The 17245-nt window shown below is 41.4% G+C and overlaps 1 protein-coding gene across 1 annotated transcript in view; it reads left to right on the top strand.

Annotated features, from left to right (window-relative positions):
- LOC128115700 (zinc finger protein 709-like) overlaps window positions 1-17245 on the top strand; it is a 65336-nt gene that overhangs the window by 13721 nt on the left and 34370 nt on the right. The window contains exons 3-5 of the mRNA XM_052746681.1: window positions 5560-5686; window positions 5887-5944; window positions 7530-9413. Coding sequence (XP_052602641.1) covers window positions 5560-5686; window positions 5887-5944; window positions 7530-9159 — 1815 coding nt within the window. The 3' untranslated portion in view covers window positions 9160-9413. The remainder of the gene's footprint in view (window positions 1-5559; window positions 5687-5886; window positions 5945-7529; window positions 9414-17245) is intronic.

Genomic DNA, 17245 nt, shown 5'->3' with positions numbered 1-17245 from the left:
CGCCTTTCCTGGAACTCACTTGGTAGCCCAGGCTGGCCTCGAACTCACAGAGATCCGCCGGCCTCTGCCTCCCGAGTGCTGGAATTAAAGGCGTGCGCCACCACCACCCGGCTCCTAGCTACCTCTTAAAACTTAAATTAACCCATTTATGTTCACCTGCATTCTGCCGTGTAGCTCGTTACCTTTTCTCAGTACCTCTGACTTCCTCCGCATCTGGCTGGTGAATCCCCCGCCACTCAGATTCTTCCCAGAGTTCCTACCTTTGCCTGGAAGTTCCCTCTATCCTCTTCTGACTAGTATTTACCATTCAGCTCTTTATCAAACCGTGCCTTAGGCAGGCAAAGAAGGACAGAGACACATTGTTACACAGTATGATCAAATGTCCCCCAACACTTCTCCCTTTTGTCTAAAATAAAGAAGGAAATTTTTTTTGACTCTAACACAGTTAAACTACATACAATGAGAACAATTATCAGGTAAGAATTACATTCACAATATCCAGTCCATTTTTATTTGGCAACTTTGGAGAAAGTACTCTATTATCTATCCTATCTTGGTGAGTCCAAAGTTTTGTGCCTAAATCACTTTCTAGTATAACTTACATTATCAACCTAAAAATAACTTTTTATACCTTAAAACATTTTCTTGATAAACAGCTTAAGCTTTTATGTCTCTCAACCTTTATAAACTTTATATCTCCTTTGTGAGTTTCTTTTCTGAAATTAGTAACAAGGAAAACTGTAAAACTATAACTGTCTAGTCTTCAGCCACATCAGTGACCTGGGAAGGATAAAATATTACCTCAGTAAACAGGATGTGCAGAGCAAGTAGCTTCCAAAAACTATAGAAATGACAGAAACAGCTGGCTGCTTGGACAGTCATGCAAGGTTCCTCTGCAACATTGGGCATCCATCCCAGCCTACAGGCCTACATTATCTACAGACTGTTCTGTGAAGCAGGAATTTTGAAGGACTGTCCTATCTTGTTTTTGCTAAGTTTGGCAGTAGACTTCATTGTGTCTTGCTTGTCCAATTAGACAGTATACTGTCAGTAACTGAGGCAAGAAGAGTTTCTTGCCTAGTGGCTAGCTTTGCCACATTGAAAGCAAACTCCCTATAGAATTTCTTCGATGCCCATCGTCTTCTCTGAAGTATATTGGTGCTGCCAGGATCAGACGTATCTCACTGTCATGAAAAGACTCATGTTATTAAAACACTTTAAATTCCATATTCTGTAGATCTGTGAAGTGTTTGAAGACCACCTATCTAAATATATCTTTGTTTATTCTTATAAAACATACCTAATGACTACAAGTTTGATTGTTATCGATAACTAACTACTAATCTGCATTTCTTAATTATCCTAAATAGTTATCCTAAATAGTTTGTAATAATAGCTTTCAAGGACTAGAACTTTACATTACATTTTTAAATGAGCTGCATAGGTACAATACCTTAAACAAGAGTAGAAATATATATACAATATGTTATAACAAAAGAATCTTAAATTTGTATCAATATACAAAAATCCATACCAGTATAAAATATTTGAGACTAGTAGCTGGTTTTTAGTTTAAAAGTAGATTCTGTAATCTCCCCTTTTATCCTGTCATTCCTATATCCCCTCCCCTATTTTTTTCACTAGATAGTAGAGATAGAAGGATAGAGGAAAGAAAAAGAAAGAAATCCCTTAATTTAACCTTCTGTGTTTAGTTTCCTCACTGACTATAACCAATAACAAATCACAACTAACCTCCCTAAATAAAGACAAACATCTGTAATCCACCGAATGACCAAAACCCACCTATCTCATCTCTTGGGAATGTGAGCATTGTGTTCTTAAAATTAATTCCTGCTGCCTGGGGACAATGGCATCTTTAGAGGACCCTCAGAAATTTGGGATAATGGTTAAGTCCTGGGAGAGCTAGCTGTATCATTTTGTGTCCAGTCTGTGTGTTTTGGGAAATTACACTTAACTGAAGTCCTGGCTGCAGTAGTCTGTGAGGCCGGACCATCTCAGCTAGGTGCTTTGAAGTTCTTCTGGATGCAGATTTTTGAGGAAACTGCAACAGAGGCTTTTTGTGAAACTGTATCACCTGGGCTACTTGTCTTGTCATACAAACTTTTAAATGTAACATACGTATCTGCATTAACATAAGTGTGGACTCTGTGGTGTGCACAAGTCAGCTAAAGTTGATTTTCTGTTCTATGTTTGAGCAGGTAAAAGACATCTGTCAACTTTATAAGTCTGTTTGGACTGTTTAACAAAATTGTAATAGAAATCACCTTCCAGGCCTCATGAAAGGATGGCATATAATAATAAGTTATTAAGACTCTATAGCTAACAAATTTATCATGTCTCATCCAGTGTCAGAGTTGTTCACATGTCAGGGGATCAGCATATACATCACCTGTCTGGTAGTTTTTCTTGGTTTCTTTCTTTGTATCTGCAGCCAAGATTTTCAGGAGTTCTCCTATAGTCAAATCTGTTCTTTATTAATTTTAAGGAATCCCATAACTTCTCTCTTCCTTTGGAAACAAAGGCATAACCTCTCCACCAACACAACAAATTTCCTCTTCCGTTTTGAAGTCAAGACATCCTTAAAATATATATAGGCTTATTTAGTTCAGCAGTTTTTTTTTCCCCAAAATCCAATGTCTCTCAGTAGCTGTTGTTTTTTGTTCACTAGCATTCAAAAAAACTAAAGTTAATAAAGAATTATATAGGCCCAAACATCCTGTGTTATGATATTTCCCGTCCTTATATGGCTTATTCTTTTTATATTACTTTACTTGCTCTTTAAATACTTCCTTTTATTATTTTCAAGCTCTTTATTTATTTACTTATTTATTTTTTCTTACTCTGTATGCCCATTTTCTTTTCTTTCTTCAGTACTTAAACACATTTTCAAGCATAATGTGGTTGATCTAATTGACACAGGAAGAAAACGAAAGTGAAAGGGAGAAAGAAAAACCTAAACACTTCTCATGAATTCTGTGTGGCTGGAGACTTAGGCCGGAGAACTTGTCCTAAATTGAAACAGAAGAGTTCTATATTGTTTGTTATTTGGCAGAGCCACTTATTTGTAGAGACCCACAGAGGTTTCCTAGTGAGAATTTACTCAGAGTCCAATAATCTGAGCTTGCTTTACCCAGCAGGGCTGCATAAGGGGATTATTTTACCATGGGCATAGTTAACAGGTATTTGGAAGGGTCTACACTTGGCTGTCTGGTGTGCTTAGGTCTAGCAAGGGGGAGGTCTTTTGCCCCACTTCTTGGAATGTTATAAAAAGCCCTTTTGAAGAGGCAGAGGGACTGTTGGACTTTGATCCGGGTCCTCCCAAAGCTACCCTGTGATTCTGTTTTTCTCCTCTTCACTATCTTTATATCTAGAAGCTTCTTATCCCTCTCTCTTCCTCATAGGAACCCTTTAAAAGGTGCCAGCTGGTCTCCCACACTTATTAATCCACTTTTCTTGTCTTCTGTTGATTTTTTATCCATTACTTGGTGAATAACGTAGTAGAGATGGTGTATCCTTAACTAACCTATATTGTAGGACATGGAGACCTCAGGTTGATGATTGTTTTTGACCAAACTGATTAGTTTGGTGAGCCATTGAGAACATAAATATCACAATGGAAATGGAGTAGGAAGTAGGTAGAGACATTTTTAGTCGTGAGAGAGGAGAATTGGTTTACTTCGCTCTGTGTAACTGCCCAGTACTCAATTAGTTATTGAAAAGCAAAGGCATAGTACAGGTCAGAAATACACAGTGAAAGGTGTCAGTAGGCCCTATGAGTAAGGATACTCCAAGGCATCAGTTATCTTGGGGGGCTTTGAAGGAAAGAGGATTTGATTGCTAAGAGACACAGAAGGTTCAGTGTTTTGACTGACAGGATTGCATTTGGTCAGCCTTGCTAACCGCACATGTCATTTCCCATAGACATCTGATTTTAGAACTGTGAGGCTCAATTATTTAGAAGAAAAAATTGTGAAAACATCAAAAGAAAAACTCTTCTTGAACATTTCCTTTGAGAATACAGTTTGCCTTATACATACACCTCAAACTACTTGATTTCACATCAGTCTATTTTTCATATATCCCATTTGTTTTCCAAAAGGTATTTGAATACAATAAGGAGTTACTAAGGCATTGCTAAAGGAACTAACTTGTTGCTATTTTTAAAGCAGACATAGATACAACACACTAAAGAGAATTTTTCTAAGACGGATAACCACAGGGTTCTCATTGTTCAGAAGGACTGTGTGCAGAGACCACGCCAAGACCCGAGTCCCAGGTTGTTCAGTCTTCTCTGCTTGCTGCTTCACTGTTATCCCGGGGCTCGGTATCAACCTAATTATCAATCACAGCCACTCTCCTTGTGTCAGATTTTAGCTTGCTCACGCTCTTTTCTTCTACCAAGTACTCAACAATCTGTACCATCAAGTTCATTTCCAGTTCTCTGATGTAGGGCAGAAGGAAGTTATGTTCTTGACTATGATAGCACAGAAATGGCCCTTACTCTAGTTCCTGACTGAGTCCTTGTTCCTCACTGAACTTTCCTGATACATGGCTCCTCTGTAGGCATTTTTTCAGTATTTTTGTCTTTGAAGTGTCTACCAGAATGATTCATTTAGCTTTGTGTTCAGTGTGGTCTGGATTTTTTTTTTTTTTTTTTTTTTTTTTTTGTCTAAAGAGAATTTTCTTGCAAATTCCTCCACATTTCTTTTAAAACATGTTCAAAATGCCAACAGAGAACCAGGTTAGTTTTGCTTACAACAAAGGTCCCACTTTTAAAAAAATATAATCCTTGTATTAGGCTTTTCATCTGTCGTAAATGGATCTGAGAAATGTGATTTAAAGCAGAAAGCATTTATTCCATCTCACAGTTGAAGAGTACACTCCATAAAATGCATGACTGTGAAGCATTTGGTCAAATCACACACAATCAGGAACAGAATGATGTGTAGTTGTCTGTGTCTCAGCTGCCTCCTTCCACTAATATAATCCTTTTACAGTTCTCAAAATGCTTCATCTCAAGTGTGTGTGTGTTGTTTCGGCTGTGACTTGCCCCGTAGGCTCGTATATTTGAAACCTTAGTTAGTGGAACTCATTGGAAAGTATTAGAAGTGGCCTCAGTTTAGGGGGTGTGTCATTGGAGGTGGTCTTTGAGGTTTTAGAAGCCCATTTCTGGCACTGTGTCCATCTTTTTGCCTGCTATCTTTTTCAGGAGTAAAACATACAGCTACTTTTCCAGCTCCATGCCTGTCTGCTTCCCATCATTATAATCATTGACTAACTCTCTGAAAGTGTGAGCAAGCCCTGATTAAATACTTCTTTGGTCATGAAGTCTCATCTCAGCAGTAGAATAGTAACCGAGACTGTGCATCTGCCTTTCTTACAATAAGAACTCAAGATAGCATCCTACACACGTTTTGTGATTAGCAGTCATCTGTGTAATTACTTAGAAGTATCTTCAGAATCTTCAGTCCTAGATGATTCTGTATATTGTCAGCCTGTCAGTGAAAAGTAACCATCTTAATATGTGCACTATTTTAGGAGTCCGTGACCTTTGAGGATGTGGCTGTGGAGTTCACCTCAGGAGAGTGGGCTTTGTTGGATTCTAGTCAAAAGAAGCTCTACAGAGATGTGATGAAAGAGACATTTTTGAATCTTATGTCCATAGGTAAAGAACACAACCTACTCCTGTTGCATATTCAGTCATAGAACAACTGTTTCTTGCTTCTATATGTAGTGGTGTGATTTGAATTCTTGAATGGAACATGTGGTGACTTTAGTGTGCATACCCATGTCGTAAGAGCGAGATTGTAATAATTTTTTTAAATCTTGAGTATGTCATAATGAATTCTTTGGGTTTACTTCTAGAGAAAGGACTAGAAGAAAATATTGAAGAGGACTACAAAGATCTCTGCAGAAATCTGGGGTAATTTATAGTCAATAGAAAGGAATTTATATTTAACATTTGGGAGTGAGAGGACAAAATGAATCTAACAAATTGAAACTAACCACAATTAGATGGAAACTAACCAAAACCCTTTAACTTGTCTACCTTACACTCAAATCCCACACTATTAATCCAGAACCTTTCATGGCTTGTTTCTCTCTAAATCATCTTAATCTCACAATATATAGCATGATGGAACATTAGAAAGTACAGATTCTTAATAGAAAATATCACAGGAACTGTCCTAGTAGAGCCTTTGAGGGACATTCCATCATCCCTAAAACTAGAGAAGTCAAACTTCCATCATTTACATTGTTCTCAGCATTCCTGTCCTCTGAGTTCCTGGGACAACTCATTATCCTCTGAGATTGGGTGACTAAGGTCCTGTAGCCTATGCGTTTCTGGTCATTTTCACAGTCTTCATAAAAACCACATGGTCAGCTCTGTCACAGTAATACCCTATGAACCTGGTAACCAACTTCTGTTTTAGAGTGCTCTCTGTTCATGTTATAATCACCATGACCAAAGTCATCTTTCGGAGCAATGGGCATATTTTGGCTTACACTTCCATGTTATAGTCCAGGAAGTAAGGCAGGGCAGGAGCTCAAAATAGGCAGAAACCCAGAGGCTGGAACTATTTGGAGACCATGGGGGAATGCTTGCTTGTTGTGGATTACTAAGGTATCTTTCTTATAAAATTCATATCCACCTGCCCAGAGGCACACCTTCCACCATGGGCAAAGCCCTTTCTCATGAATCAGGAATGAGAAAATGCTCCTAAAGACTTGTTTACAGCCCAATGTTTTTGAGCCATTTTCTCAATTAAGGGTCCCTATTCTTCGGTGACCCAAGATGGGTCTAGTTGATAAACTAACCAATGTAGGCTGAGTATTTTGAACGCCAAAATGCAACAACTTTATGTGATTGTTATGATTGTCTCTTAATGCCAAGATGTGTGCCTGAATATTCATTCCATTTATATCCATTAATTATTTTATGTGTATGTATATGTATACTTTGTTCACTGCCTGTGGGAAAAAGATTTCCGGGGGCCAGAAGAACACAATAGATCCTTCAACTCAAGACCAACAGGAATTTGTGAACCCTCCACATGAATGCTCATGTTAAAACTGTGGTCTACTGGACGAGCAAGAATTGTTCTTAATCTCTAAGACTATGATACAGCTCCTTCATAATTTTTTTGTTTCATTGGTTTTTGGTTTTGGATTTTTGAGATATGCTTTCTCTCGGTAGCCCTAGCTGTCTTAGAATTAGCTTTGTAGACCAGGCTGGCACTGAACTCACAGAAGTCTGCCTGTCTCTGCCTCCCTAGTGTTGGGATTAAAGGTGTATACCACTACTACCCTGCTGCATTCATTGTACTTAATGAAGCATAGTCAACAGTCTACTTCTTTACATATGATGGGTTGACAAGTAGTTACATTGTCCTCAACTTTGGAGGTATTCTGCTCTTTCCTCTCTAATAGTAAAGTTGTAGTAGACCACATTAACCAGCCTTCAACATTTCCCTTGTTTAAAGTAATTGTCTTCTCATTTCTTACAGAACTCAGTTGGTTGAGAAAGACTGTGAATATAAATATGATAGTCAGTGTGATGGCAACCATCATCCAATTCAAAAGAATATGGTTAATGGAGACAACCCTCCTGCAGTAATAGTTGATGAAAGCCCATTGCTTGTAAGAAACATCATTGATCATTCATCCTCACATGTATATCTTAGAGATCAAACTACAGGGAAAGAATCTCAATGTAAGGAAGCTTTTATACATCAGAAACATTGGGAAAATATCAGTAATTCTGAATCACTTCAGGTACTTGAAACTTCTCCCAGAGAGAAATCTCATGAGAATCAGCAGTGTAAGGAAGACTTTAGGAGTCTCCCTTCTAATCAGCATCATGACAGAACACAATGTGGTGATAAACTCAATCAGAACATATTAAGGAGATATACATTTGGCCCAAAAGATGATGGAATCCATACAGAAGTGAAATCATTTGTTCACAACCACAGTGAAGAAGCCTCTATTGATTCCAATAACCTTATCAACCCTGAAAAAGGTCATATTGGAAAGAAAAAATACAGTTGTAAGCAATGTGGGAAAACATTTCAATATGCTTCATGTTTTGAGAAACATAAAGTAACTCACACTGGAGAGAAGCCTTATGCATGTAAGCATTGTGGAAAAGCTTTCACCAGTTCTAGTTGGTGCAACACTCATGAAAGGGGTCACACTGGAGAAAAGCCTTACATGTGTAAGCACTGTGGAAAAACCTTCAGAAGTTCCAGTTACTGCAACATTCATGAAAGAGTTCATACTGGAGAGAAACCTTATGCATGTAAGCACTGTGGCAAAACCTTTGCCATTTTGAGGTCTCGTAACTGTCATGAGAAAATTCACACTGGAGAGAAGATTTACGCATGTAAAGATTGTGGAAAAACCTTCTCAAGTCCCACTTCTTGTTGCATTCATGAAAGAATTCACACTGGGGAGAAACCTTATACATGTAAGCATTGTGGCAAAACCTTTGCAAGTTTGACTGGGTGTATCACTCATGAAAGAAATCATACTGGAGAGAAGCCTTATGCTTGTAAGCATTGTGGAAAAGCTTTCAACAATTCCAGCTATCGCAATGTTCATGAAAGAATTCACACTGGAGAGAAACCCTATGCATGTAAGCACTGTGGCAAAACCTTTGTCATTTTGGGTTCTCTTATCACTCATGAAAGAAGTCATACTGGAGAGAAGCCTTACACATGTAAGCATTGTGGAAAAGCCTTTTCCCAAGCCAGTTATCGTAATATTCATGAAAGAATTCACACTGGAGAGCAACCTTATGCCTGTAAGCACTGTGGCAAAACTTTTGCCATTTTGAGTTCTCGTAATACTCATGAAAAAATTCACACTGGAGAGAAGCCTTATGCATGTAAGCATTGTGGGAAAGCCTTCACCAGTTCTATCTGGTGTAATGCTCATGAAAGGGGTCACACTGGAGAGAAACCTTATGCATGTAAGCATTGTGGGAAAATGTTTGCCATTTTGAGTTCCCGTAACACTCATGAAAAACTTCACACCGGAGAGAAACCTTATGCCTGTAAGCATTGTGGTAAAGCATTCACCAGTTCCGGTTACCGTAACAAGCATGAAAGGGGTCATACTGGAGAGAAGCCTTAAACATGTAAACATTGTGGAGAAACCTTTGCCAATTTCAATTGATGTAACTCTCATGTAAGAATCCATACTGGAGAGACATCTCATACACTTAAAAATTGTAGAATCCTTCGCCAGCTCCTCTTACTGTAATACTCATGAAAGGATTTGCACCAGAGAGAAATTGTTTCCATATAATGTATATCGGAAGCTGTTCCTTCAGGTTTATTATCATACCAGGCATGAAAGAATTCACTGAAGAATGAAGACTTGCACATGTAAGCATCGTGGAAAAGCCTTTTCCCACTCTAGTTATTTTAACATTCATAAGCGGTGTCTCATTGAACAGTAGCTTTATATATATAAGTATAGTGGAAAACCTTCTTGGTAATTAGGGTTATGTTACTAGGCATTTTCTGGTTGTCATTTGTGTAGACTTTTTCTTTTCCAAAGATTCATAGCTTCTGTCTGTTGTGTTGTGTGTATGTGTGCCCATGCATGTAAGTTCCTGGGGTCAGAAGAGTGTGTAGGATCCCCTGGAACTTTAGTTAGAAGCAGTTGTGAGCTGAGTGAGTTTGGTACGAGGATACAAACTGCAGTACTTTGGAAGAGCAATAAGTGCTTTTCATCTTTATACAGTCTCATCATCAACTTTGTTTATAGAAATTTTGTGGCTCGTACTTCTCAATATTCATTAAGCAGAGAATTGGAGTTTTTTTTTTTTTAGTTTTTACTGATGCTTTTATTCATTTTGACAGTTTCATGTATTTCTATAATATTTTAGCTGTCAATAAGAAAGAGTTTTTCAGCCAGGCGGTGGTGGCGCACGCCTTTAATCCCAGCACTCGGGAGGCAGAGCCAGGTGGATCTCTGTGAGTTCGAGGCCAGCCTGGTCTCCAAAGCGAGTACCAGGAAAGGTGCAAAGCTACACAGAGAAACCCTGTCTCGAAAAACCAAAAAAAAAAAAAAAAAAAGAAAGAGTTTTTCATAATTCTTCTGCAGCCTCATAAGTTTTTTTTGTTTTTGTTTTTGTTTTTTTCTGGAGCTGAGGACTGAACCCAGGGCCTTACACTTGCTAGGCAAGCACTTTACTACTGAGCTAAATACCCAACCCCCTCATAAGTTTTTTTAGAACCACAGGGGAATTGAGGCAGAAAAAAATTAGAAACTGCAGGAGAAAATTAGAAACTATGGATGAACATGTAAAAGGCAGTGGCAGCTGAGAGGAGACAGCTTTAATCTACCTGAGTTTCATTCACCCAAGGGAGCACTCTTACAAAATCCCCATTTAGATCTTGGAGATGGACCCTAAGTTAATGACCCATAAAGCCCTCCCTCGAACACCTCCCCCCGCCCCTTTTTGCCACCTGTGTCAATTCACAGTCCAGATATGGCATAGATTTTAGGCTACTCCATACCTCCCTCTTGTGTATGTACATGTCATTGCAAAGATACACAAGAACCTGGAAGATGTGTCTGCCCTGCAGACTCAGGTTACCTCACCTATAACAATACTTTTTTTTTTAAATGCCGAATGCTGTTTATTGAAGGAGGGAAGAGGTCTTAAATACAGGCTTACAGCACAGTGGGAGAACCCTGGAGGGCAGAAGTTTGCTACCGATGCTATAACAATACTTTAATGCAAGTGTAGATAATATTGTTCCTCTTGTGAATATTAAGGTGTTGAAAAAGCTTTATTTACCACAGAAGCAATAGAATGCATGATGACCTCCCAGAGTTAAATTCTTAGGTATCTCTACCTCATCACTAGGGAAGGACCTCTTTATCAGTTTCATCTTGAGGCTTTTGAACGATTTTCCCTTGTGTATGTAGACATACCTCCTATTTTAGGGCCAGGAAATGTCTTCATCTGATTTTGAGCCTTGCTTTTTATTTTTATAACTCTTGTATCATTTGTTGACTATTGCTGCCATGTAATTTCATTTTTCAGTGCATTCAGTGATCGTATTCCCTTGTTTGTATTTTAATTTTCTTTTATAAAATGGTTAGGTTGAATAAAAAGACATGGTAGATGAAGCCTTTTATCCCAGCACTCTGGAGGCAGAGGCAGGTGATGTGGGCTCCAAGCTAGCCTGGTCTATATTTTGTGTTTCAGGCTATTCAGTGCTCCATAATAGAGAGACTGATTCAAAAAAACCAAAACACACAACCAAACAATGAAATGGATAGGTTTAAGTATAAGGTGTGAAAAAGCCCCATTCCAAAATACTGTGTTTGCAAAGCAGGCCCTCGTTCCCATTGCTGTGTCTGAAGAGAATTCACGATTCCTTCTATCCCAACTCTGTTGGTTTTGGCCTCAGGACCTCCCGGAATATCCAGTCCTTATGTCTCTTTCATCAACTAGGGATGCTGTTACTTTCTTTCATCAAACATCCGCTAGGGTGCATGGATATTCAAACAACCTCACCCTTGCCACTGGGTTTGAATCCAGTGTAGATGCTGCTGAGATGTATCATGTTGGGCTCATTCAACAGTCACTTCTACTGATTTTAGGCCCATAAGGAGGACACTTTGATCCACCAGAAGCAGGAAAGAGTGAGTGTGTCCAGGGCTCCTGGAATTGTGAGTTGTTGTTTGTGACATAGCAAAGGCTGTGGCCCTGTGGCTTTGACATTCCTCTGGCACTGTGCAGACAGGAGCGCACTAGAGTACTGCATTGGCTTCCTCCTTCCAAAAGCATGCAGTTGTGTGCAAAGCAGACAGACTGTGCTGTGGAGGGTCGTGGGTGGTGTGCTCTCTTGGTAGTCTCCTTTAGAGCTATGTCAGTGCTGCTTTAGAGTTTTCCCGTCATCACCTTTGTCATTTTATATTTTTCTTAGTACTGAGCCCGAAGCCACGCCTGACATGACGTAAACACAGGCTTTGTTATTAGCCTACATTACCCAATCAAAAACTCATTTTGTGTGTGGGTTCTGTTAAAATATGATGTTTTTAAAATGATGATATAAGAGGGTTAGATTGTTCTGTCCGTGAAAGTGGGCCAAAATTCCTGGTCACCGAGGAAGAGGGAATTTTAATTAGATTTGTTTTTTTGCACTAACCATGCCTGAGGCAAAAATTGGGATTTTTGAAAAGCTCTCCTAGTCTTGTCCATTGAGAGCCCTGTGAAGGTGATCATGGGCTTGGGAGTGGATTGATGTTTGTTTGTTTTGCTCTAGGCTTCTCCAAGTGGAAGAAATTGCATGAAGGAGTACTTAATCACCAGTTAATCATTTTACATGGTGAACTTATTTGGAGGCAAAAAATAGTATTTTCATTTTGTTAGATTTTAGGGTACAGGAGACAGAAGGCTGGGAAGAGACAAGAGTCTGACCTCAAGAGACAACACAGGGCATTAGCACGTACAGCAAGTGGCACCTAATTTCCTGCTGTGCAGTGAGCGAAAGCTGCCTGACACCTTTATGTGAGGGGCTTAGGAATGAAGAAGTTGGGTGAGCTTCCTGTACTACGTCCTCATATGCAGTCTCTCCTTACTGAAATTATTTACCCAAGGAAGGCAGACTCTCTTGGGAAACAGGTCATCTCAGCAGATTTTCTCTCTGGCCTGACCCATAATGGTTGAGAATTTCATGCCTTCCTCCATTCTTCCATGTGGGATTTTAAATGGTCAACAAGCCCAGCTGTGGTAATCTTTTTCATGGGGGTACTTTGGAACTCCCCAGGAGGGAAGTTGCTTAGCTAGAAGGACAGTCACTCAAAGGATGACTAAGATTAGTCAAAACAGTTCCTCTCATGAGGAACATCTTTGATGGTCATATTTAGAGACTAAATTTAAGAGCACAGACTTCTCTTTCAGAGGACCACAGCATGTGCATGGTGGCTCACAACAGTGTGACTCCAGTTCTAGGGGATACAGTACCATCTTCTGATTTCCCAGGGCACCAATCACATATGAGGTACACTGATGTACATGCAAAAAAAAATCCACACTCAAGAACTGAAATAAATGAATCTTAATGTTCATGGGAGTGAATTTGTTACTCTGGGGAATATCCTGGTGTTTAAGGAATTATTTCAAAGCCCTGGAAGCAATAGCAGGCATGATGATGTCCCAAGGTTAAATCCTTTGGTCTGTCTTCATCATCACTTGAAAATGATCATTATTGGTCTCTTTTTAGCAGTCTGTGATATCATGAGGTTTGGGAGTATTTCCTATAGTGAATGGAAACTTTGTTCATAATCTTGGGTAAAGAGAACCTTTTCTGAAGTTCAAGGGTTGCTTTTCATAATTCTGAATCCTTAGTGGAGTACTCCTGCCGTATACATCTGTTTTATCCATCCATTGAGGAATTGTATCTTCTTGTTGGTGTATTTTAATTTTCTTGGCAGAAAATGCACACGATGTACTGTCAGGTGAGATAGTCATGGGCTGTTGCCTCATCCCTAATCTTTGTCTTTTTCTCTCATGCCCTGTCTTAGGGTTTTATTGTTGTAACAAAGCACCATGAATGAAAAGTAAGTTGAGGAGGAATGGGTTTATTTAACTTACATTTCCACATAGGTGTTCATCACTGAAGGAAGTCACGGCAGGAACTCAAACAGAGCAGGATCTTAGAGGCAGGAGCTGATGCAGAGGCGTTGGAGTGGTGCTGGTTACTGGCTAGTTTCCACTGGCTTGTTCATCCTGCCTTATAGAACCCAGGATCACTAGCTCAGGTATAGCATAATCCACCATGGACTGGGCCCTCTCCCATTGATCATTAATTGAGAAAATGCCTTACAGCTTGAACTCATGGAGGCATTTCCTCAACTGAGGCTTCTTCCTCTCCGATGACTCTAGCTTGTGTCAAGTGGACACAGAAAACCAGCCAGCACAACTGACCCCTTGTCATCTTAACACACAAACACTTCACTAAAGTTTCACAGTCTTTACAAATTCAAACACATTAAAATTTCAGTCTCTTAAAAGTGTCCAATCTCAATCTGAATTGGTGGAGGACACAGATTGCTGCCCCCAGACTTCTTGGTCTAGGTGGGGCACAATCAACCAGGAAACTGCCCACCACCTCAGTTATGAGGTTTTTAGGCCTGGGCATGGGAGAGAGGAAAGGCAACAGCCTTGCACCATGCTTTGTGGCTTGGGTGGTCAGGATTCAAGCGTCACCTGTTATCCTACCTAGAACCTCAGGGTTGGGTGGTTGGGCACCATTGTGAGAGAGTACAGGGTGGGAAGGTAGAGAGAGAGAGGTGGAATGGATTGTGGGCGGGGAGAGGTGGATCTGGAGAGATGAGAGTGAGTGGTGAGGAACGGGCTGTCATCACCTGGTGATCTCTAGACTTTGGCTATGGATAAGGGCCAGGTCTTGTTCCTGGGCACTGGAACAGCCAAGGGGGCATGTGCTGATGTCTGTGACTCTTATTGCTGCTGGGGGCTGTGCAGGGCTCTGTGGTCTGGGGCCCTGTTGGAATCTGAGGGCCATGCTGCTACAGGGGCCACCTGTGACCATGGTGACATATTGGCCCCTGTGATCCATGGTCCAGCTGTGGCCAGGGTCTGTTGATGTCCCTGGCCCATGTTGCTGCCAGGGGCCATGGTATCTGGTCCAGCGCTGTGGCTGAGGGTCATGTCTGGGTCCATGGCCCTGCTACAGACAGGGTCTATGTTGATGTATATAGCTCCTGAGACCATCAAAAACAGTCAATGCTGGGGGTCTGGGCCACCACCTTGGGCCATGCCAATATGTAAGGGCCACACTGCTAGGGGGTCATACTGGTCTAAATGGCCTACACTGCTCCCTGGAACCATGGTGACATTTGGGCCAGGGCTGCTGCTAAAGACCGCGTCTGGGTCTGTGGCTCTACAGCAGCCAGGGTCTGAGTTGATGTCTGTGGCTCCTGTTACCACCTGGGCTCTGCAGATGCCCAGGGTCTGGTCAGCTCCCTTAGACCAAGTTGGTGCCTGAGAGCCATGCTGCCACTAGGGTCATACTGATCTGGGTGGCCTGTGCTGCCACTGGGCCATGGTGATATCTGGGTCTGAGCTGCTGCCAAAGGCTATGCTTGGGTCAGTGGTCCTCCTGCAGCTGGGGTCTGTGGTGATGTCCATGGCCCATGTTAGCACAGGGACTCATTGAACCATGCTGTGTTTAGCTAGCTCCACCCTTCACTGTCCCTGAGGTGGCTGGCCCCGCTCCTCACTGGATACTGTAGCAGGAGAGCTGGTCCTACCCTCCTCCCCGCTGCACTTGGGAAAGATGGCCCCAACCCTCACCACAGGCATGCCCCTCACCTGGGCAGCACAATAGATCTGATTGGGGATGCAGGTAAGATGACCCTGACGGTGTGAGAACAGGAGAGCTGGCCTCTCTTCCCTCTTCTGCCATGTGGTGGCATGGATAAGAGAAAGATGCCTTCCCACTCCCACCAGTTACCTCAGCAGGTGAGAGAGCTGGACCCGGTGTCATGAGAGTGAGATAACTAGCCCTGCCCTTCACCAGCTGCAGTACACAGCAGAGCAGGCCCTGCACCCCACCTGGACAATACACTCAGCTGAGCCTATTGTTAGGGGCACAGGTGAGCCAGCCTTGAGACTGTGAGAGGTGGAGAGCTGATGCTGCTCTGCTCTTGTATGCCCCTTACAGCAATTGGGAGAGAGGGTCATGTACCTTGCCTGGGCAAAACAATAGAGCTGGCCTTGGTGATTTGAGTGTGGGTGACCTAGATCTGAGGGCCTGAGAACAGTCCCTGCTCCTTGCTCTAGACTGCATTGGGTGAGCTAACTGAGGCTGGAGAGCTCACCTGGGCAGTGAACACTTGGAAGAAAAGATGAATGGACTAAAGGGTAAACTCTGTGACTCAACAGGCCACACCACACACAGCTTCCATGACAAGATTCTTCTTTGTTTGGTTGGTTTTTGGTTTTTCTTTTGAATTTATCTTTGATTTGGGGGAGGTTGCAACAGCTGAGAACAATTGGGAAGGGATGGGGACATAAGTGGGATTAGAATGAATGATGTGAAATCAACAAAAAATCAATAAAAGTTAAAAAATATTAATCTTTTTTAAAAGTTCAAGTCTTTTCATCTGTGGGCTCCTTTAAAAGTCACAATTAAATTACCTTCTTCAAGAGAGAAAAACCAGGGCACCATCACAATCTGAACTAAGCAAAACCAAACTTCAGCAGTATAAATAACTCAATGTCCAGCTATCTGGGATTCACTCATAATCTTCTATACCTCTCCAATGGGTTTGGGTCACTTTCTCGGCCCTGCCCGATGCAGCACGTACAGTTTTATCTTCTAGGCTCTGGCTGACTCGACTCTACTGCTGCTACTGTTCTTGATGATCTTCCCATGGTACTGGCATCTCCAAAATGCTGGGATTCCTTTCTGCAACTGGGCTGCACTTTCACCAATAGGCTCTCTTCTCGATGCCAAGCCTCAGCTTCTTTGTGTGACCCCTTCAGTTCTGGGCCTTCAACTGCTACTGAGGCTGCACCTTCACCAATGGCCTTTCCTGGCCTCTCACAGTGCTGTGCCTCAACTGGTCGTAATTATTCCTTCATGGCTGCAAAACCAGTACCACCTTGGTCATGATTACACATTGTCAAATCCTGCCAACACAAGGAACAGCCATGACTGTCTCTGGAACACAGCTTTTCTGGGCTGTCAGGAAAAACTTCTCATTAGATGTCACCAGAGATGCTGGCCTCTTCTTAGTCATCACTAATACCTTAACTCCAGCTAACCAGCATCAGTTGTTCCAGTAACACAAAGGTTACTGTAGTAGTTCTGATATATTGTTAATCACAATTGATTCTTCTGCCCCAGCTAACCAGAACCACAGAATCTTAATTCAAAATAACAAATGGCCCTGATAGAGTCTTTAAACTTCCCTCTGAAACTTTACAAGCTGGGCCTTCATCCTCTGCAATGCTCTCAATGTTCTTATGTTCTCAGTGCTCTTATGTTCCCATAGAACATCCCACAGAGCTCTTAACACTCCATGGCTCTCCTAGCCCAAAGTTCCAAAGTCCTTCCACAAGCCTCCCCCAAACATGGTCAGGTCTGTCAGAGCAATACCCCACTATGCTGGCACCAATATGTCTTAGTTAGAGTTTTTATTGCTGCGACAAAACACTATGACCAAA

Source organism: Peromyscus californicus, unplaced genomic scaffold (genome assembly GCF_007827085.1).
Source record: "Peromyscus californicus insignis strain IS unplaced genomic scaffold, ASM782708v3 Scaffold_1__1_contigs__length_55948999, whole genome shotgun sequence".
Lineage (NCBI taxonomy): Eukaryota > Metazoa > Chordata > Mammalia > Rodentia > Cricetidae > Peromyscus > Peromyscus californicus.
The sequence above is the reverse complement of the archived record's forward strand: the minus strand, read 5'-3'. Positions and strand labels throughout refer to the sequence as shown.